Here is a 23,955-nt window from a genome sequence, read left to right on the forward strand (position 1 = left end):
AGTCAGAATGTTTTCCCCAGGGTAGAAATGTCCATCACTCATGGGCAAAGGTGAGAGGTCGAAAGTTTAATGGAGATGCATGGAATAAGTTTTATACACAGAGTGGTGGGGGCCTGGAACGCACTGCTAGGGGTGGTGGTGGTGGGGGCCGATGCGATAGTGGTGTTTAGAGGCTTTGTGATAATGAACATGGAAGTGCAAGGATTAGAGGGATGTGGATCATGTACAGGCAGACGAGAGCAGTGTAACTTGGTACCATGTTCGGCACAAACACTGTGGGATAAAGGGTCAGTTCCTGTGCTGTCTTTTTCTATGTTCTGAGGTCAATTAGATTAGGGCAATAAATGCCGACCTTGCTAGCAACAATCACATTCCATGAACAAAATAAAATGTTGCGAATGTCAAACATGCCCATATATTGCCTTCTAAAGATAATTAATATCCAGCAATTGTTCAAGGATTCAATAACATGAATACTTGAAGATGAAATGCTAACATAATTAATTGAGACTGGATAATCATCAGAGCTGGCAACTCTCTGAAAATAATGATAAGATTGATGCGTTTTCATTCTTATTAACAAGGGGCATAAATAAGGCTACATCTGGAATTATTGTTTGTCACAGACTGGTATTTTAGACAATAGACAATAGACAATAAGTGCAGGAGTAGGCCATTCGGCCCTTCGAACCAGCAACACCATTCAATGTGATCATGGCCGATCATTCTCAATCAGTACCTCGTTCCTGCCTTCTCCCTATATCCCCTGACTCCGCTATCTTAAGGATAGCTCTATCTAGCTCTCTCTTGAATGCATTCAGAGAATTGGCCTCCACTGCCTTCTGAGGCAGAGAAGTCCACAGATTCACAACTCTCTGACTGAAAAAGTTTTTCCTCATCTCCGTTCTAAATGGCCTACCCCTTATTCTTAAACTGTGGCCCCTGGTTCTGGACTCCCCCAACATTGGGAACATGTTTCCTGCCTCTAACGTGACCAACCCCTTAATAATCTTATATGTTTAAACCCGACCTGTTAATTACTTGCTGTATGGAAATTACATGATTAATAATTTATATCTACATTCTGATCATGAAAGCTGCAAAGTTCACAGAAAACCAAATCTAAATACATATTACAACATAACAATTATCAACAAAACACAACTAGCCAATTAGAAGTTAGTTCTTTCGAATTCTTGTATTCCTAGAGGCTGCCCGACCTGCTGAGAGACGCCATCTCTCCTGTTTTTATTCCTAGGAAGTGTCACCTTTCACTCATCTTGAAATTAGTGCAACTGGAACTTGTCTCTCCTACTCACAGAGCCATATGCCAGCTCTCCATTTGTACAATCAAAACATTTTGATTGCCTGCAATATTCCACCTGCAATATATCCAACAAGTCATAGAGACATACAGCATGGAAACAGGCCCATTGGCCCAACTTGGCCACACGACCAACATGTCCTATCTACACTAGTCCCATTTGCCTGCGTTTGGCCCATATTGTATCCATGTACCTGTCTAAATGTTATTTAGATGTTGCAATATTACCTGCCTCAACCTTCTCTTCCAGCAGCTCGTTCCATGCACCCACCACCCTTTGTGTAAAAAAGTGACCCCTCAGATTCCTATCAAATCTTTCAAATCAAAGTGATTTGAAATTAAATTCATCTTTGTTTTAGATTTAAATTTACATCAATGTCTTTGGTAGGAAAAGCAAGGTTTGGATCTGTATTTAAAATAGGCCTTTCATGACTTGAAGGAGTAGACTTGATGGGCCGAATGGCCTAATTCTGCTCATATAATTTATGAACTTATGAACATCCATTAGTGCTTTTCTGTCAATAACAAACTCTTCGGCGTTCTTGTTGCCTTATGATGTGCGCAATGCGATAATGCATGCAGATCCACAAAACATAGCATAAACAAGTGTGATAATGACCTAGTTTAGCTTATTATTATTGTCACGTACCGAGGTAGAGTAAAAAGCTTCTGTTAGCATGCTGTTCAGTCAAAGTAAAGACTATACATGAGCTGCACTCAAACCACCCACAGTGCACAGAAAGAGGATAAAGGGTGCAGCATTTAGTGCAAGATACAACATTGAACCTAATTTCTCCTCATGTAGCAGTCTTGCCATCGCTGGAATCAATCTGATGAACTTGTATTGCAATCCCATTATGGCAAATATATTTATTTTGTTGGTATAGAGACCAAAACTGCAAACAGTACAGCAAATGAGGTCTTCACAAGAAACTATGTGAAAGTCCAGCAGAGTTGTGCTGAAAATAGAAAAATCCTGGAAATACTCGGCAGGTCAGGTAACATCTATGGATAGAAATTTATGGAATAAGTTCCAGTGAACTGTTAATTCTGTATGCATAGATGCTGCCTGCCCTCCTGAGAGTCACCATCTTTCATGTTTTTATTCCTAGGAAGTATCACCTTGCACTCGTCTTGAAATGAAATTAGTGCAATTGGTTCTTGTATATCCTATTCACAGAGCCCAGGTTTCATGTCACATGCAAAAGATGGCAACACATATGTGTGCTTTACTGCCATTTTCATCACATTATTGTCGAGAAGATGGACACAAAGTGAATGAATGAATGAATGAATGAATGAATGAATAAGTTTATTGGCCAAGTATGTGCATGTACAAGGAATGTGCCTTGGTGCTCCGCTCACAAATGACAACACAAACATACAGTTAACAATTAAGAATAAAGCATAACCACATCAAAACAATATGGATACAACATTACGGTCTAAACATGTGGGTGAAAATAAACCAGAGCAAAAAAGAGACTACAGACTCAGACTGGAGTAACTCAGCGGGGCAGGCAGCATCTCTGGACAGAAGGAACTTCTGCAGTTGTACAGGGCCCTAGTGAGTCCACACCTGGAGTATTGTGTGCAGTTTTGGTCTCCAAACTTGAGGAAGGACATTCTTGCTATTGAGGGAGTGCAGCGTAGGTTCACGAGGTTGACTCCTGGAATGGCAGGACTGTTGTACTTTGAAAGACTGGAAAGACTGGGCTTGTATACTCTGGAATTTAGAAAGATGAGAGGGGATCTTTTTGAAACATATACGATTATTAAGGGATTGGACACGCAAGAGGCAGGAAACATGTTCCTAATGTTGGGGGAGACCCGAACCAGGGGCCACAGTTTAAGAATACGGGGTAGGCCACTTAGAACGGAGAAACTTTTTCACAGAGAGTTGTGAAGCTGTGGAATTCTCTGCCTCAGAAGGCAATGGAGGCCAATTCTCTGGATGCTTTCAATAGAGAGTTAGATAGAGCTCTTAATGATAGCAGAGTCAAGGGATATGGAGAAAAGGCAGGAACGGGGTACTGATTGTACATGATCAGCCATGATCACGGTGAATGGCGGTGCCGGCTCAAAGGGCCAAATGGCCTACTGCTGCACCTATTGTTTATTGTCTATTGTCCATTAAAAGTATGACGTTTCGGGACGAAGGGTCTCGACCCGAAATGTCACCCATCCCTTCCATCCAGAGATGCTGCCTGCCCCGCTGAGTTACTTCATTTTGTGTCTATTTTCAGTGTAAGCCAGCAACTGCAGTTCCTTCCTACACGTTATTGTCCAGCTCCGACTCGATGGGAGTGATAGGGCTGATGGGTGGTGGTTTGTGTTGTGTTGCAGTTAGATTTGTTAAACAGATTTAATGCTATTTCCATTATGAAGCGCACATCATAATGCACAGGACTCTAATTGCGGTCAAACCTGTTTTAGTAAGTTCCAAAGTAGATTTAGGTTTGTAAGTATTAGCTGCCGTAATTGAGGATTTAATTATTTTTGATTGCAAGTAATAGTAATCAGACACACGGGTCATGCCTTTTATATCCAGAGAGGGTCCCTATCTGCTGATATTAATACAGGTCAGCCACTGATTTTCCAGCACTCTTGTTTCCAGAGCGTTGCCGTATTATCCGTTTTGCCGGTCACAGCCTTGGAGGGCATAGCCGGCCTCGGAAGGTGGCTCTGGGAAAGGATCTGCCGGCTCTGGCAGGGCCGGAGTTCCAGAGCCCCAGCCTCAGGGGACAAATACGACCCACTGATAGGCTGCGGAGGTCCCGATGAGGTTGACATCGGCCGCCTCACCCGGCCTAGGCGCCACATTTTTGGGTGGGTCTTCCAGGGGAGGGATTTCAAGTGCATTCTCGTAATTTTGTTCGGATCGAAGGAGGTGCCAGACCAACAGTTGCCGGAAAATCGGTGGTGGACCTGTACCCAATCCAATTAGCTTAGGCTCCTACAACATCTTGATTAAGTGCTCGACCACAGCAGACTCCTATTCTACTTCATCCAAAGCTAATCGCTACAACCATGCAAAAAGCAGAAGCGAATACAGTCCAGCTTGGACATGCTGCAGAGTGGCAAATAACTGCAATCTAATGACGCTCCCGAGCCTCTCGAATGAGATATAAAGCTGCTTCCTTTGCCAGTGTGCAGCTTGTCTTTTTAATACCTTCTGGTTCCGTGACCTTCTTCCCAGAGTAAACAGCCTGTCGATACCAGCGGGTTTCTAAAATGCAGTCTTCCTCTCTTAACATTTGCTTCCTGGTGTATTTTACAATAGTCGCTGTAAAGTTATTATGACATGAGCTGAAATTGATATGGAAGCTTTAAAACGTTTTTGTTTCTGAAGAAGCTCTGCTTCTCTTCCAGTGAGTTACTCCTGGCAGATGAATAAATAATCATAAACCATCCTATATCTGCAACAACTTTGGTCACATAAATATCTTAAAGATGACTGTAATGTTTTAATCCTGTCTAATGTCTCAACATGTAAATAATTGAAGTCCTCTTCCAGAGAAGTTGCTTGGTGGCGCAGCGGTAGAGTTGCTGCCTCACAACGCCAGAGACGCGGGTTTTCGATCCTGACGTTGGTGCTCCCCTGGCAAAGAGTTTGGTATCTTCGTTAGCCTTGGATGGATGGCTGGCAGATGGCTAATGTTGTGCCATTATTTGGGAAGAGCTGCAAAGATTAGCCATAGAACTGCAGGCCGGTGAGCCTAAAATCAGTGGTGGGAAAGTTATTGAAAAAGATCATGGGAGCTAGCACTTTGCAAAGGTCAGGACTGATTAGAAACAGTGAGCATGGTTTTGCGCTTGTGAAATCATGCCTCACTAATTTGATTGAGTCTTATGTGGAGGTGAGCAAGAGTATTGATGAAGGCAGGGTGGTGTATGTTGTCTACATGGACAACATCAAGGCCTTTGACAAGGTCCCAGATGGTGAGCTGGTTCTAAAGATTTGACTACACAGGATCCAGGGTTATTGTTGGTTGGCACGGACTCGGTGGGTGGAAGGGCCTGTTTCCGCACTGCATCTCTCAAGTCTAACGTCGATTTAGTTCCCTGAAGGTGACGACTTTGGGAGAGAGGATGGTGAGGAAGGCGTGCGTGTTTTCCTTCATCAATTTGGGCACTAAACGGAGAAGTTGGGATGTCATGTCACAGCCGTACCATGCACTAGGAGCATTGTGTGCAGCTCTGCAACAAGTTTACAAGGATGTTGCCAGGACTAGAGGGTGTGAGCTATAGGATGAGGTTAAGTAGGCTGGGTCTCTATTCCTTGGAGCACAGGAGGATGAGGGGTGATCTTTCAGAGTTGTACAAAATCATGAGAGGAATAGATCGGGTAGATGCACAGAGTCTCTTGCCCAGAGTGGGGGAATCGAGGACCAGAGGACATAGGTTCAAGGTGAAGGGGGAAAGATTTAATAGGGATCTCAGGGGGAAACATTTTCACACAAAGGGTGGTGGGTGTATGGAACAAGCTGCCAGAGGAGGTAGTTGAGGCAGGTACTATGGCAATGTTTAGGAAACATTTGGACGTACATGGATTGTACTGTTTTAGAGGGATATGGTCCAAATGCAGGCAGGTGGGACTAGTATAGATGGGACACATTGGCCGGTGTGGGCAAGTTGGGCCGAAGGACCTTTCCACACTGTATCACTCTATGACTCTAACTGTGTGATTCAGCAACATTGTGATTAAGCTAGAGAGGGTACAGGAAAGCTTCACAAGGATGTTGCTGGGACTGGAAGGCTTGAGTAATAATGAGAGATTGGAAAGGATGGCACTGTTTTCCCGGAGTGAGGAAGGCTGAGGTGTGACCTTTTTGAGGTTTATAAAATTGTGAGGGACACAGATTAAGGTGTGTGGTCAGAGTGCAAGAGGGCATAGATTTAAGGTGACACGAAAGATTTAAAAGGGGACCTGAAGGGCGACTTTTTCACACAGTGGGTGGAGGGTATATGGAATGAGCTGCCAAAGGAAGCGGTGGAGCTGGGTACAATTACAATGTTTACAAATCATTTGGACAGTACATGGATGGAAATGGAATAGACAGATATGGGCCAAACACAGGTAAATGGGACTAGCTCAGGTAAACACGCGATTGGAATGGACATTGGAACCTGGCTCTGTGCCGTAGAACACTGACTCTATGTGTGCGTGTGCGTGCGCGTGCGTGTGTATGTGTGTATGTGTGTATGTGTGTGTGTATATATATGTGTATGTGTGTGTGTAAATATAAATATATTTATAGTGAGCAACATAAAATATATATATTGGGCAACAAATATATAATAATTATATATTTTAATATATAAATATATATATTAAAAGATTTAAAACTTTTAATATTTAGAATAAATCTAGCTCCTTACATCCCTGTGCCTAAACATTTCTCTTTGAACTAATGGACCTCAGACCATCTGTCTGTGGTCAAACAGTGGACATTAGAAAATATGAAATGCATGCCAGAGAAGGGCATGGCAGAATACCATTTAGAGAGATTTATTCACAAAATGCTGGAGTAACTCAGCAGGTCAGGCAGCATCTCTCCCGAGATGCTGCCTGACCTGCTGAGTTACTCCAGCATTTTGTGAATAAATCGATTTGTACCAGCATCTGCAGTTATTTTCTTATACCATTTAGAGAGATCATGGCTGTGCATGGTGTCTACATTCCTTTCCAATCCCCATGCCCTCTGCTTCCTCAAAGTGATCAAATATCTATCAACCTCGGCCTTGAATGCATTCAATGACTGAGCATCCATGTCCGTCAATGGTCGTGAATTCAAAAGATTTCTATGTCCTGCATAACTACATTTCTCTTGGCCCACTCTTTGACTTAAAACCATTTTCCCAGATGAAGACCCAGGAAGAAGTCCTCTGACCCACGTATTATGTGCCAAGTGATTAACAATTGAAAAAAGGCATCTGGTTTGGACATCATATTTTAAAAGAAGAAAAAGCCAACACTGTATGACTATGTGTCTGCCACTGATTTTCTGGCAACTGGTGGTCCGGCCCTGCCCCCCGAGTCCATGCATCATTTAATCCAGACAAACAACCAACCCCTACCCGAAGTCCCCCCGAAAATGTGGTGCCTAGGCTGGGAGAGGTGGTCGAGCTCAAACTCATTGGGTTTTCCATGGCTGATCAGCGGGTCGAATTTGCCACCTGTGACCAGGGCTCTGGAACTCCAGCCCAGATGGAGCCGGCAGGTCCATTCCCATGGTCGACTACCGAGGCCGACTTTGTGGGTCAGTGTCTCGCCCACCCCCTCCCCCAACCCCCCCCCCTCCCCCCAAGGCCCTGACCCCTGTTGATCCGGCAAAACGGATAATCCAGAAAGGCTTTGGAACCAAGGGTGCCGGAAAATCAGAGGTGGACCCGTATATGCCAGAAGAAGCATGATTACGTTGGTTTTCATTGACTCAATGTTCTTTTCTGTTTTATTTTAACAGGTGCAGATATTGTGCAATGGCTATTGAAGAATCTGAACATTGAAGATCAAGGTACAATTACTGAGATTCAAGCTGGTAAATCCATGCACAATCTGATAACTAAAACAAAGCTTTATTGCATGAAAGTATGAAGTAACAAATCATTTCAAGCTGGATTATTTTTCAGGTCCCCATATTGTACCCCGTAGTGGTAGAGTTGCTGCCTTACAGCGCCAGAGACCGCGGCTCGATCTTGACTATGGGTGCTGTCTGTACGGAGTTTGTACGTTCTCCCCGTGACTTGTGTGGGATTTCTCCGGGTGCACCGGTTTCCTCCCACACTCCAAAGACGTACAGGTTTGTAGGCTAATTGGCTTGGTAAAATTGTAAATTGTCCCTCATGTGTGTTAATGTACGGAATCGCTAGTTGGAGCAGACACGTTTCCGTGGCTGTTATATTTTGTGTAAACCAGCATCTGCAGTTTTTCGTTTCTGCTGCCATCTATTTCTTTAAAAAAAACTAAAGATGGTATACCTACCATTGCAGCTCTGATCCAAGCTACTTGTGTCCTCTTGTGTCACCATCTCCATGGTCATCGCTGTTCATGGACATGGAAGTTTTAGAGGGATATGGAATAAGCTTAGATGGGGCAGCGTAGGTTTACTAGGTTAATTCCCGGAATGGCAGGACTGTCATATGTTGAAAGACTGGAGCAACTAGGTTTGTATACACTGGAATTTAGAAGGATGAGAGGGGATCTTATCGAAACGTACAAGATTATTAAGGGGTTGGATATGTTAGAGGCAGGAAACATGTTCCCAATGTTGGGGGAGTCCAGAACCAGGGGCCACAGTTTAAGAATAAGGGGTAGGCCATTTAGAACGGAGATGAGGAAAAACTTTTTTAGTCAGAGAGTTGTGAATCTGTGGAATTCTCTGCCTCAGAAGGCAGTGGAGGCCAATTCTCTGAATACATTCAAGAGAGAGCTAGATAGAGCTCTTAAGGATAGCGGAGTCAGGGGGTATGGGGAGAAGGCAGGAACGGGGTACAGATGGTATGATCACATTGAATGGCGGTGCTGGCTCGAAGGGCCGAATGGCCTACTCCTGCACCTATTGTCTATTGTCTATTGTCTATTGTCTATTGTCTATTATGGTCAGCATGGACAATTTGGGCTGAAGGGCCTGTTTCTGTGTTGTACGACTCTCCGCCCTTGATCTTTACTCCAAGGGTTATTGTAGGTGATACCTGCATCATCTTGTGGTTTGTTGTGCATGAATGTGTCAGGGAGCCAACCAATACTCGGTTCCAATGGAACATATGGATCACTTTCCCCCACTGGAAGAGCAGCGTAGGACAGCTGAGCACTAGGTTTTGTCTGCATTACAGCCTTCCTCTTACCTTGCATTTTACAGGTTGTACACTTTGTGTGCTCCTGCACCTGGGATCTTTGTCTATAGGGATTATAGATATAGTCAGGTCCTTTGGCCCAACTTTCCCACACCGACCAACATGTTCCATCTACACTAGTCCCACCTGCCTGCATTTGGCCTGTATCCCTCTAAAGCTATCCTATCCATGTACCTGTCTAAATATTTCTTAAACATTGCCAGAGTACCTGCCTCAACTATCTCCTCCGGCAGCTCATTCCATACCCCCACTATCCTTTGTGTAAAAAAGATCCCCCTTAGGTTCTTATTAAATCTTTACCCACTCACTTTAAATATATGCCCTTTGGTTCTTAATCTCCCTACTCTGGGCAAGAAATATCATAATGTTCAGCTAGTATCTAACCAATGACTGCAAGCAAACAGGTCTCACCCAGATTCATTGCACCAGTCATGACTCATTTATCTGTACCTTTATCTGCTCTGACTTTATTCCATTAATTTCCTCCTTCAGAGGTGCTGACTGTTCTTGTATCCCTTGATGTGTCGCACAGATTTCTAACTTCCGTTAGGAAGAGATTGGGCAGACTAGGACTTTATTTCACACTGAAATGGGTGATGGGTATATGGAATGAGCTGCCAGAAAAAGTAGCTGAGGCACTAAACAACACTAAAAGACAGGTAAATGGATAGGAAAGGTTTGGAGGGACATGGGCCTAACATGGGCAAATGGGACTAGCTTAGATGGGACATTTCAGTCAGCAGGGACGAGTTGGGCTGAAGGTCCTGTTTCCGTGCTGGATGACTCGATGACTCTCATTGAAATACTGGGGCAACATTTCATCCGCACAATAATTCTCTGTTATATATTTTGTTGCTTAACTTCAGTTTCACCGGCTTCAATAGAAATATTTATTTTCTTCCCCCCACTGGCGCCAGAATGGGATCTGGAAGTGCGACTAGGCCTCCCGTGGCTGTGTTAAGCTACGAGCCCAGAACTCTGGCGTCTGGCCAGAGACTGCAACTTCTCAGCATGGTCGCTGTGACTTGAAAATGAAAGGTCACTGGCACCCGGTGGTGGGATGGAAGACATGCTGTCATTGAGGAAGAACATCAGGGGCCTTTCTATTGCAGTTAGTGACTCTTTCTATGGCTGAGCTTTGAAACGCAGTGCACAAGTGATGCACACTCTGTCAGTGTTGACTGCGCCTGATATTTTGTTACGACACTCCTCTTCCTGCAACATCCAAAATTGGAACTGCAGGAACAAATAAATGTCACAAAATGCTGGAGTAACTCAGCGAGTCAGGCAACATCTCTGAAAAGGATAGGAAAAAAAATTGCAGATGCTGGTTTAAATCGAAGGTACACACAAATGCTGGAGTAACTCAGCGGGTCAGGCAACATCTCAGGAGAGAAGGAATGGGTAACATTTCAGGTCGGGACCCTTCTTCAGACCGGAAACGTCTCAAAACGTCATCTATCCATATTCACCAGAGATGCTGCCTTTCCTGCTGAGTTACTCCAGCACTTTGTGTTCTTTTGTGTGAACCAACACTTGCAGTTCTTTGTTTCAACAAAAAAAATGGTATTGATTAGTATGAAAACAAAGCAGGGAATGGAGTGTGGCTGATGTCTCAAAAGAATATATCGAATACAATAGAAGGGGGAACTGTGAAAGAGGGTTGGTGGGTGAAGTATTGGTGGGAGGATTGGTTGGTGGGTATTGCTGTCTACAGTGATTTTGTGACTTCCTTCTCCTCAAATTGTATGAACGATGTGAGTCAATAGGAGGTGAAGGTTTGCTTGGTGGTGAGAGAGAGGTGCAGAGTTGTGAGTGTGATGAGAGGTAAGGTGCAGTGATATGCGAATTACCATACAGGCATACGAAAAAAAAAGCAACAAGACACACAACTGCATAAAGTTAACATAAACATCCACCACAGCGGATTCCCCACATTCCTCACTGTGATGGAAGGCAAAAAAGTCCAATCTCCTTCCTCTTTATTCTCCCACGGTCGGACCGATCGAAGCTCCCACAGCCAGCGGTCGAACCTCCCGCGGTCAGGGCGATCGAAGCTCCCACAGCCAGCGATCGAAGCTCCCACAGCCAGCGATCGAAGCTCCCACAGCCGGCGGTCGAAGCTCTCATGTCGGGGCGATCGAAGTTCCCGTGTCAGGGCGATTGAAACTCCCACATCGGGGCGATCAAAACTCCTGCTTCAGGGCGGTCGAAGCTCCCGCAGCTTGGAGTTCCCGAAGTCGGTCTCTGACCAGAGACCGCGAGCTCCGTGATGTTAAAGTCCACAAGCACCCACAGTTGAAGCTCCGAGGTCGATCCTTGGCAAAGTGATCGCGGGCTCCGCGATGTTAAAGTCCCATAGGCTCCCTGCAGTGGAGCTCTCAAAAGGTGGTCTCCAGCAAAGGCTGCCAACTCCTCGATATTAGGCCGCAGTGCGGACGGAGATATGATACGGGAAAAAATCACATCTCAGTCGAGGTAAGAGATTAGAAAAAGTTTCCCCCAACCCCCCTCCCCCAACATAAAACAAGCTAAAGAACACTAAAAACATACATTTAACACATACTATACAAAGAAGGAAGAGACAGACAGACAGACTGTTAGCGAGGCAGCCATTGCTGGAGCCACTCGATGCTGCCTCCAGGTTTGAACTGAAAGTATATTTATTATGATGCACAGTACAATTTATGAAAAGCAACGTTCAAGATATGAAGGAATGTACGTATTCTGACCACTTACACATTAGGGTCAAAAAGAGACTTTCATTTAAATTGTATCTCATAACCTCATTTAGTGAACTATGTTGGACTTCAGAGTGTGAAAATATAACAGACAACTTTTGGTAAATTGAATAGTGACACAGACCTTTCATTGTTGGTACTGGTGTGAGGAGAAATGATGGGCAGGGTCTTCCCTGCTTTTCATAAGTTCATAAGTCATCGGAGCAGAATAAGGCCATTCGGCCCATCAAGTCTACTCTGCCATTCAATCATGGCCGATCTATTTTTCCCTTCCAACCCCATTCTCCTGCCTTCTCCCCATAACCCCTGACACCCGTACTAATTAAAAACCTAATCAAGAAACTAAAAATCAAGGTGCAACATGGTTACATCATTGGTGGTCTAACCCCTCCCTGACATTTTAGCAGCAGGATTAATCTGTGTACTTTAAACATGCTATTACTGCCATTGAAATAGTGTACAAAAAAATTACACAACGTTTAAAGGGCAGAGGTTAGCCTCTGTTCTATACCAGCGTTTACACTTCATATGAATAAATTCCTCTATTTCTTGCCTGCTTTCCCTCACAAACATATATCTATCCATAACAACTCCTCCTCGTGGTCATAGGTTCTGCAAAACTCTGCTCGGAGAGCTTTCCCTAGAATTCCTTCTTTGATATTCTATTTTCATAACCCATAGTTTTGGATTCCTCCACTTGAACCCACCTTCTGTGTCTACTCCATCAAGAACATAAGTAATGTGGCAAACCAAAATGGGCGATGCTTCAGAATGTTAAAGATTTAAGGATAAATATTAATTGGCCTCTGTAAATTGCTCCTTCTGTATAGAGAGTGGATAAGAAAGTGAGGTAACACTGAGTTTGTGTGTTAGTTTATATGTGTGTTTGTATGTGTTTTTTCTCTATGTGCGTGTATGTGTTTCTGCGTAATTGTGTGTGTAAGAGTGTCAAAGGTTACGGGGCAAAGGCAGGAGAATGGGGCTGAGAGAGAATGATAGATCAGCCATGATTGAATGGCAGAGTAGACCTGATGGCCAACTGGCCTAATGCTGCTGCTATGACTTATTGTCATAACTGTCCTATCACCAACTAGAGAGTGGTCCTGACTTACCATCTGCCCCATTGCAAGCCCACGGACAATCTTTAATCGGATTTACTAGACTTTATCTTGCACTAAATATTATTCCCTTTATCCTGTATCTGTACACAGTGGACGGCCTGATTGTAATCATGTAGTCTTTCTGCTGACTGGATAGCTCGCAACAAAGCTTTTCACTGTGCGTCGGTTCACGTGACAATAAACGAAACGAAACTATTATAAAAGAAGAAATTGCGGAACATTTGGATAGCGGTAACAGGATCGTTCCGAGTCAGCATGGATTTATGAAGGGGAAATCATGCTTGACTAATCTTTTGGAATTTTTTGAGAATGAAACTAGGAAAATGGACAGGGGAGAGCCAGTGGATGTAGTGTACCTGGACTTTCAGAAAGCCTTTGATAAGGTCCCACATAGGAGATTAGTGGGCAAGATTAGAGCACATGGTATTGGGGGTAGGGTGCTGACATGGATAGAAAATTGGTTGGCAGACAGGAAACAAAGAGTAGGGATTAACGGGTCCCTTTCAGAATGGCAAGCAGTGACTAGTGGGGTACCGCAAGGCCGGTGCTGGGACCCCAGCTATTTACAATATACATTAATGACTTAGATGTAGGGATTAAAAGTAATATTAGCAAATTTGCGGATGACACAAAGCTGGGTGGCAGTGTAAACTGTGAGGAGGATGCTATGAGAATGCAGGGTGACTTGGACAGGTTGTGTGAATGGTGGAAAGAACAGCAAGGCAGATTATTATCTGAATGGTGTCAAGTTAGGAAATGGGTAAGTACAAAGAGATCTGGGTGTCAGTCTGGGTTCATCAGTCACTTAAAGTTAGCATGCAGGTACAGCGGGCAGTGAAGAAAGCTAATGGCATGTTGGCCTTTATGACAAGAGTAGTTGAGTATAGGAGCAAAGAGGTCCTTCTGCAGTTGTACAGGGCCCGAGTGAGACCACACCTGGAGTACTGTGTGCAGTTTTGGTCTCCAAATTTGAGGAAGGATATTCTTGCTATTGAGGTTCACTAGGTTATTTCCCAGAATGGCGGGACTGTCATATGTTGAAAGACTGGAGCGACTAGGCTTGTATACGCTGGAATTTAGAAGGATGAGAGGGGATCTTATAGAAACATATAAGATTATTAAGGGATTGGGCAAATTAGAGGCAGGAAACATGTTCCCAATGTTGGGGGAGTCCAGAACCAGAGGCCACAGTTTAAGAATAAGGGGTAGGCCATTTAGAACAGAGATGAGGAAAAACTTTTTCAGTCAGAGAGTTGTAAATCTGTGGAATTCTCTGCCTCAGAAGGCAGTGGAGGCCAATTCTCTGGATGCCTTCAAGAGAGAGCTAGATAGAGCTCTTAAAAATAGCGGAGTCAGGGGGTATGGGGAGAAGCCAGGAACGGGGTACTGATTGTGAATGATCAGCCATGATCACATTGAATGGCGGTGCTGGCTCGGAGGGCCGAATGGCCTACTCCTGCACCTATTGTCTATTGTCTATTGTCTATTAAACTAAAGTTCATGTGTTTAAGTCAGCAAGATCTTCTGTAATGCCACAATGTGCTATGATTACACTGTTGGCTTCCCTGTTGACTGAGCTGGGATCTGGATTGCTATACAGTATTGTAGAATAATACAGATATTCATCACCTCTTGTTGTACACAAACAGCTCAGAAAGAAGAACTCACATCAAATTACTGGTGACACCTGTGGATTGACCTTGGTCTACCTCTTATAAAATCAGAAATCTTCTTTAATATAAATCATAAGTAACAGCTTTATGCGTTTGACAGCTTGCCTAGACATAAATTTAGAAATACTTACTTCTGACAGTTTCATTCAGAGCGGATTCATTTGAGCATCGTCTTCATTCCAGAAAGTTATGTGCCAAGGTAAACACAATCAAAAATCAATCTTCCATTCCTCAGTATTTTGACCTTGTCACGATTGGGGATGCAATCAATCATTGGAGGCGGCACGGTGGCGCAGCGGTAGAGTTGCTGCTTTAGAGCGCCAATGACCCGGGTTCGATCCTGACTACGGGTGCTGTCTGTACGGAGTTTGTACATTCCCCCTGTGACTCTGTGAGTTTTCTCCGGGTGCTCCAGTTTCCGCCCACACTCCAATCATGTACAGGTTGATAGGTTAATTTGGCTTCAGCAAAAATTCTAAATGGTCGCTAGTCTGTAGGATAGTGCCAGTGTACAGGGATCACTGGTCGGGGTGGACTCAGTAGGCCAAAGGGCCTGTTTCTGCGTTGTATCTCTAAACTAAACTAAACAAATCTCAGATAAGGGCAGTTCCACAATAGGTATCAGACACAATAAGGGTAAGGGAAGCATTCACAAGTATTTTGTCCCCATATGATATCCACCAGCATTTCAGGGACTTCCAGGGAAATAGTGCTAGTGCCAATTACTCTGATGGTTGTATTCTAAGATCATTTTTCAATGTCAACCAACATCTGCAAAGGGGAGATCTTTAAGGGCGGCACAGTGGTACAGCGGTGGAATTGCTGTACTTACATTGCGAGAGGACAGATTTCGATCCTGACTACAGGTGCTGTCTGTACGGAGTTTGTATGTTCTCTCTATGACTGCGTGGGTTTTGGCCGGGTGCTCCGGTTTTCTCCTACACTCCAAAGACGTACAGGTTTGTAGTTTAATTGGCTTTGGTAAATTTGTTAATTGGCTTTGGAAAAATTATAAATTGTCCCTGGTATGTAGGGTGGTGCTAGTGTACGGGGGTGATCGCTGCTCGGCATGGACTCACTGGGCCTGTTTCCTGGTTTGTCTCTAAAGTCTAAAGGGATAAGGTTTCTTTGGATTGCTTTGTAGAAGGATATACATAGTAGGTCAATCATCACTTTTCGGATTCATTTAAATGCACCTACACTGTAAACAACCTATAACCAAATTTTTAATAATGGTCCACCTGCTGTTTTTGCTTTAATTCACTGAAATAGATGAATGGGACAATTGAATGCACAGTCTTTTACCGAGGATACAATAACGTACTGGAGCACACAGGTTTAAAGTGAGACGGGCAAGATTTAAAAGGAATCTAAGTGATGACGTTTCACTCAGAGCGTGTATGTGGAATAAGCTGCCTGAGGCGGTAGTTGTGGCAGGTACTATAACAGCATTAAAAGACACGGACATTTAAATGGATTGAAAAGGTTGAGAAGGATCGGGGCCAAATAGTATGAGCTTAGATGAGGAATTGGACAGTATCCTAGCTTATGGAAGGGCTGTTAAGAAGCCTGATGACAGAGGAGAGGTAACTGTCCCTGAATTTGCGGTGGCCACTTCCAAGCTTCTGTACCTTCCTTCCGACAGGTGAGATGAATGGTTTCCTTATATGTCATGCAGAACAATGCTAATTTACGAGAATGCTGCCAGGACTCGAGGGCCTGAGCTATGTTGAGATAGGGCAAGCTAGGACTTTATTACTTTGGGTGCAGGGGTCCAAAGGGTGATGCTATAAAACTGTTTAAAATCATGAGGGGAATAGATAGGGTGAATGAATGCACATAGTCTTATTTTTATTGCTCTTGTTGTTGGACTGTGGGTAATCTTTCATTTCACTGCACATTTATGTGCATGTGACAAATAAACTTGACTTGACTTGACTTGAGAGTAGCGGAATCAAGAACCAGAGAACATAGATTTAAGGTGAGAGCGGAAAGACCTAATAAGAACCTGGGGTAACTTATTCATTCAGAGGGTGGTGGGCATAAGGAACGACTTGCCAGAGGAGGTAGTTGAGGCAGGTACAATAAATACATTTAAAAGACATTTCCACAGGTACATGGACAGGAAAGGCTGAGGGGGATATGGACCAAATGCAGGTAAATAGGATACGCTTAGATGGGGCATCTTGGTCGGCATAGACGATTTGGATTGATGGGTCTGATTCCGTGCTATATGACTCTAATCCTCTTTGAGAAATAGATTTACAAATGACCTTGTTGGATGCTTTCGGCCCTGTACCTATGCGGAGGCAAGTCAGGGCATTCTTTTCTCCTTGATTAGAGGGTGAGGCTTTTTTTCCTCCATAAAGTGTTGTGTTTGTTCCACTAACTGCAAAGGAGGGTAAAGGGTGATTGAACAGAGGCTTGTTGTGATAAATAAGAAACTGTTTCCAATAACAGAAGGATTGGTAACTAGAGGTTATCGTTATAAGAGCCAGAGCTGAGATGAGAGAAATGTTTTCTATGGCTTGTGGTCGTATGATTTGGAAAGCACCTCCCAGTAGATCAGTGGAAGTAGATCAAGCAGTAACTTTCCAAAGGGAATTGCATAAATACTAAGCAGAGCTGTGGGAAATGAGCAGAGAAGTGGAGCTAATTGGATGAATGTCTGAAATAAGGCAGCACCAGCACAATGGGTGGAAAAGTTTCCTCTGAACTATATGCTGCTACTGTATGTTGATTCTGTAAAAGATCCATCATCTTCCCAGTCTCAAATAGGCCAGAAAACCAGGAATCTCCTGTGCAGGGATCTCATCATGAACACAGGAAGTAGATGCTCGATTATGCCAGTCACCTCCCTGTGCCTGGTCCATCATTCAATAGATTGAGACTAACCTTCATACTTCACTGTCACTTTCAATGGTTCAATGGTGCTTTATAGTCACATGTATGAAGGTACAATTAAATGCCTTTTTTGCATACAGTTCAGTAAAAAAAATATTACGATACGTAAGCGTAGTTAAGTACAAGTGTATGGGAATAGTACACTGAGATAATATATGAGTCGCCATGTTTTGTCGTCCATTTTTCAAGATTCAAGTCAGAAAGTTGTTATAAATGTAGTTCTTAACTTGGCCATGAAGGCTTGTTGTCCTGGCGGCGTTGCAGGGTCGGCCTGGCCAAGCGAAGTTGTTGGTGTCTTCCACTGCTGCTCCATGTCACTGCAGGCTGCGTCCAATCCAGGCCTATTGAAGCAGCTTGACCTCTTGAAGCAGCATCTATCTTCACTACCTTCACCTTTTTCGCTATCGGCTATGCTTTGTCTCTGCTCTGTTTCCTGCACTAGCTCCCTGTTTCCTGTTTCTTTAATATTAAAAAATCTATGTCTATTTTGTGTCCAGGTTTGTTGCTCAGCTTCAAGTGACCTGGCTCATTAATCCAATCTTCAATTGGATTGATGAGGGCAAAGCAGTGGCCGTTGTTTCTGTGGACTTTAGCAAGGCCTCTGATAAGGTTTTGCAAGGTGGCTCGCCTTACAGAGCATTCCAGAAGCAATTCCCAGCAGGACTGGGCCTTCACACTGGACTTTGAGTTTATTGTCACATGTACCGAGGTACATTTTGTCGCGTGGACTTCACGAGGAGCCTAGAAATGTAGATGAGGCTAAATCAGATCAGCCAAATGTAGATGAGGCTAAATCAGATCTGAAAGGATCTGAAAGAATGGTAGGGTATATTAAAGAGGCTGAGGTGATCTTCTCCTGTTTCTCATGTTCTTTTGTTCCAAGATTCCATTTTAATAACTTGGCAGCAGTAAGTGGAACACCGTTGGATTCCTGAATAGCTATCTCTCTCTCCAGTTCTCCCTGTCACTGACAAGTTAGGTTGCCGAAATGTGTGTGCTTATTAAAATCCTGCCAGGGAGTCAGAAAGAGCAAAGGCTCTTGTCATTCCCAATCTGCTCCTCACAGGATGTACCAAAGGACCAGCTGCCAGTAACACTGCAGATTGAAGCCAATAATAACTTCACTGGTGAGCATCCTGGAGATGTGGAGCAGCCTACCAAAACTCACTGGGCTGTTTAAAATGAGGGTGGTTTACCACCAGGTGCTAACTAAGACTGCTACTGCATGTCAAAGGCATACTATGGTTCTAGAATGGCTTCTGAAGGGCAGCACAGTAGCGCAGCAGTAAAGTTGCTGCCTTAAGGGCCTGTCCCACTTAGGCAATTTTAAGGCGACTGCGGGCGACTAGGCTGTCGCCGACAGTTCGCCGGGGTGTCGCGGGCATGATCGTGAGGAGTCTTCAAAGAATCGTAGTGGATCTCAGCGGGTCGCTGAGAAATCAGTCGGATTGAAATTTCTCGGCGACAGCTGGCTTGTCGCCTGGTATCGTTGCTTATTGCGGGCGCTGTCGCATGCTGTCCCCAGGTTTGCTAGGTTCTCTTAGATGCATTTAGAAGCACGTAATATTAAATTAAGTAAAGTCATTTGAAGATACCATAAAATACTTGTGTTTAACCAATTTATTTACCGTCAGGACATTTGACAGGTAGATTGGAGGCGACAGTTTGACGGTCAGGTAAGCGTGGGAATTTTCGCGATGTTTATGGCCATCAGCGATTACATTTAAAGTAGGCCCCCAACCCAGATATGCAACCCAGAAACCAGATATGCATCTCCCGTACATTTTCAAAGAATGCCCACACTCCGCACAAAAATCCATTTAACCACGTTTAAAATTAAATTTCTTAACACTGCTATTAGTAAACTGGAAGTCAACCAGTTTATGCCTTGTTACCAACCAAAAGCTTGGTTTTCAAGTAACTCGGGCAAGATGTTATATTTCAAAACTCTCAAGTAATTACAGACGTCAGTGAATTTAGCGAAAATTAGGATGCCGGAGAAGTATTGATAAGCGTGGGAATTTTGCGATGTTTCCGAAGACGGTGTAATCTCGACCTGACTCGGCATTGTCGTGGTCATTGTCGTAGGGTAAAAGAAAATTTTGGCGATCTGCTACGACTATGACAATCGCCGGCAATCACCTAAAAAATTGCCTAAGTGGGACAGGCCCTTTACAGTGTCAGAGACCTGGGTTCAATCCTGACTTTGGGTGCTGTCTGTACGTGGTTTTTACGTTCTCCCTGTGACCATGTGGGTTTTCTTCAGGTGCTCCGGTTTCCTCTCACATTCAAAAGACATGCAGGTTTATAGGTTAATTGGCTTCTGCAAATGATGCCTAGTGTGTAGGATAGAACTAGTGTACGGATGATCGCTGGTCGGCTCAGTCTCAGTGGGCCGTTGGGCTTGTTTCCACACAGTATCTCTAAACTAAGCTAAACCAAGTCCCTTTAAAATCAAAGGAACGGTTTTCATCTTTAACACCCCGGCACAGATCACGTTTGGGTATTTGACAGCACCTTTTACAAAGATCCTTGGATACCCATCCACTCAATTAATTGACCATAAAGCCATGAGTCCATAAATAATGATGAGCTTTTACTTTGAATAGCCCCACATTGAATGATAATGAGCACTTAATTCCACACCGCTGGGTTGCAGAGATGATTAACCCAGCAACATACAATATAATTTATGTTTTAGTTTTATGGTTTTAGAAATACAGTGTGGAAACAGGCCCTTTGGCCCACTGAGTTTGTGCTGACCAGCGATCGATCCCAGAACACATACACGATCCTACACACACTAGGGACAAATTACAATTTTACCGAAGCCAATTAGCATACAAACCTGTATGTCTTTGGAATGTGTGAGGAAACTGGAGCTCCCGGAGAAAACCCACGCAGGTCATGGGGAGAACATATAAACTCCGTACAGACTGCAGCCGTGATCAGGATGGAAGCTGGGTCTCTGGTGCTGTAAGGCAGCAACTTTGCTGCTGCTCCACCAACCCTGGAACAAGCACCCTGTATTTGACATTTCCAAATCAGTTAATCTCGACTATACCTGAGACACTGCCGACCTTCTGTCCTTTATTTCAAACAAATGAACTTATGTTTTATATAATTTGCACCATTAATTTCTCCTCTGTGGTAAATTTAGATTTAGATTTAGGTCTATTAATGTCACATGTACTGAGGTACAGTGAGAAGCTTTGTTTTGCTTGCTATCCAAACAGATCAGATGTACCATACATAGATACAAATGGTTTTTTGAGCTTTAGGTTTAGGTTTATTAATGTCACATGAACTGAGGTACAGACAGTGAAAAGCTTTGTTTTGCATGCTCTTCCACTGATCAGATATACCGTACATAAATACAATCAATTTTTTGGTTAAGTTTAGGTTTATTATTATCATATGTACCAAGGTACAGTCAAAAGCTTTGATTTGCATGCTTTCCAAATAGATCAGACATACCACACATAAACAATCAAGTCAAACACAAATACAATAGATAGAGCAAAGGGGAAGGCTCAGAGTGTTGAATATAGTTCTCCACGTTGTAGTGCACCATTTCCATTGATAAAGTCCAATGTCAGCAATGGGGTAGAGGTGAATCAGGCAGTATAACTTATGGAAGGACCATGGATAGGACAGGTTTGGAGGGATATGGACTAAGCACAGGCATGTAGGACTAGTGTAGCTGGGACATGTTGGCCGGTGTGGGTAAGTTGGGCCGAAGGACCTGTTTCCACACTGTATCACTCTATAAATCTCTATGACTCTATGACTCTATGACCATGCAAGAGCCTAATAACAGTGGCACAGTGGCTGCTTTACAGTGCCAGAGACCTTGGTTAGATCCTAACTATGGGTGCTGTCTGTATGGAGTTTCTACGTTCTCCCTGTGACCCCGTGGGTTTTCTCCAGGTGCTCTGGTTTCCTCCCAAATTCCGAACACGTGCAGATTTGTGGGTTAATTGGCTTCTGTGAAATTGCTCGTAACTGGGATAACATAGAACTAATGTACGGGTGATCGTTGGTGCGGTCTCGGTTGGCCGAAGGGCCTGTTTCCACGCCGTATCTCGATGCTAAACTAAACCAACATAAGCTTTTGGCTGCCAAAAGGGAATAGCACTTTCTTAAGTGACGTCAATGATGGATTTTAAATGCCAAAGGCTTGCTGGTTTTATGGCACATTAATAGACTGCTCACTTCACACCTCCATGGGTGCGGTACTGCTGCCGGAGGCTGGTGTTTAAATTGCAGTTGCACGCTTGTGAGAGCTGTCATCAATGTCCGCCAAGTGCTTCTGGCGCTACCATTAGAATCTTTCCTTGGCACTTTTGTTGATGGTCATATCTGCCTGATCACCAAGCATCACTGACTGAAGCTGCCTGTACACAAGCTCAAGCAAAAAGCCCCGTCATGCACTGAATGAAACCTCTGCTGCCCAGTTTGCATTGTTGATTATTGTTTTGAAAACAGGGTCTGGTTTCCACACAAATCCAAGAAGAGATGCTCAGTGTACCATCTTATTAGAGTGAGACCCTTGCAATTATCAGCAGTGGACAGAGCAAACAGATGGGAAAACAATTGATCAGGCTGCACTTGGACTATTGTGTGCAGTTCTGGTCACCGCACTATAGGAAAGATACGGTCTAGTTGAAAAGGGTGAATATTTTGCATATCTTCCATGCATTGCATATCTACCATTCAGCGCATTTGGAGAGCGGTAAAAGGATTGGTCCAAGTCAGCATGGATTTATGAAGGGGAAATCCTGCTTGACTAATCTTCTGGAATTTTTTAAGGATGTGACAAGTAAAATGGATGAAAGGAGAGCCAGTGGATGTAGTGCATCTAGACCTTCAGAAAGCCTTTGATAAGGTACCACACGGGAGGTTGGAGAGCAAAATTAGTTACTCCAGCTTTTTGTGTTAGCCAATATAATTACGTTTGATAAGAAACACAATACAGCTGAATGTCTAGATGCTACTTGGGTTACACAGGACCATTATATTTCCTTAACTTGCCTTGCTCCCCGAGCTGAAAACGAAGAATATAGGTTAGGTTCTGTGTCTGCGTTGCTCTGCTCCTCTCTGCCTTATCCGGATGAGCAGTGTTGCAGTGCTAATGTTTTAGGTGCCGGAGCTGTCACTGGTGCTGGAGCGGCCACTGTTAAATTCCCCGCTAGTTAAAATTCTTCGCTGTTTACTTTGGCATTTTTTTACAGAGGTGCCGGAGCGGCGCTCCGGTGAATTCCAGCAGCACTGCACCCCTGCGGATGAGGCACTGAGACAGCACAGAGACATGGTGTTTGTTCCTTCATGCCTATAATTGTGTTCTTAGTACTGGTTAGTTATGTGGATCTTTGTAAAATGAGTTAATCAACACCACTATAATTAATTTCTAATAGAATCTGTTGCACGGATGTATTGCAGCTTGTTAAAAATAATGTCCAATTTCTGTTGTGTATCTGCTTTCAATTTTATCATTTTGATGTCCCTGAGTATGCACCTCTGCCACGATCTTCTCAGCCATTTAGCAACTGCCAGGACTCAAGGGCCAGAGCTGCAGGGAGAGGTTAGGCATGATTGGACTTTATTGCTTGGAGCACAGGAGGTTAAGCAATGATCTTATAGAGGTGTATAAAATCATGGGGAATAAATAGGGTGAATGCACAAAGTCTTTTACTCAGGGTAAGGAGGAATCAAAAACCAGGGGATAGGTTTAAGATGAGAGGGGAAAGATTTAATAGGAACCCAAGAAGCAACTTTTTCACTCAGAGGATGGTGGGAAGATAGAATGAGCTGCTCAAAAAGGTAATTGAGGCAGGTACAAAGACAATATTTAAAAGACATTTGGACAGGTACATGGATCGGGAAGGTTTAGAGGGACATGGGCCTAATACAGGTAAATGGGAGTAATGAAGCAGGTCAAGCAGCATCTCTGGAGAACATGAATAGGTGTCGTTTCGGGTCGGGACCCTTTTTAACTCAAATGGGTATAGGTGCATGGAAAAGCTGCTAGAAGAGGTAGTACTATAACGGTATTTAAAAGCGGGCAAACACGACTAGCTTAGATTGGGCATCTTGGTCAGCATGGGCAAGAAGGGCCTGTTTCTGTGCTGTATGACTCCATGATTCTAAATCATAGCAGTTTTTACACTCATGTTATTATTCTGCATGTACCCAACCAACGAGCTGGGACACACCATCCCCACCCCATCCCACCCCACTGTTTTCATTACCACAACCAATTATTTGGGACACCTTGGGACTTTGGGACTTACCTCATCTCACACTCTGCCTCCCACTTGGTGTAAATGACCAAC

At 43.8% G+C, this 23,955-nt stretch overlaps 1 protein-coding gene across 2 annotated transcripts in view; it reads left to right on the forward strand.

Moving 5' to 3' along the window:
• rgs7b (regulator of G protein signaling 7b) overlaps positions 1-23,955 on the forward strand; it is a 298,641-nt gene that overhangs the window by 210,645 nt on the left and 64,041 nt on the right. Inside the window, exon 4 of one of the 2 annotated variants that reach the window (XM_078405059.1) lies at positions 7,792-7,866. In XM_078405059.1, the coding sequence (XP_078261185.1) occupies positions 7,792-7,866 (75 nt within the window). The remainder of the gene's footprint in view (positions 1-7,791; positions 7,867-23,955) is intronic. The other variant, XM_078405060.1, reaches the window with a different exon arrangement.

The sequence above is a fragment of the Rhinoraja longicauda genome, chromosome 9, assembly GCF_053455715.1.
Source record: "Rhinoraja longicauda isolate Sanriku21f chromosome 9, sRhiLon1.1, whole genome shotgun sequence".
Classification (NCBI taxonomy): domain Eukaryota; kingdom Metazoa; phylum Chordata; class Chondrichthyes; order Rajiformes; family Arhynchobatidae; genus Rhinoraja; species Rhinoraja longicauda.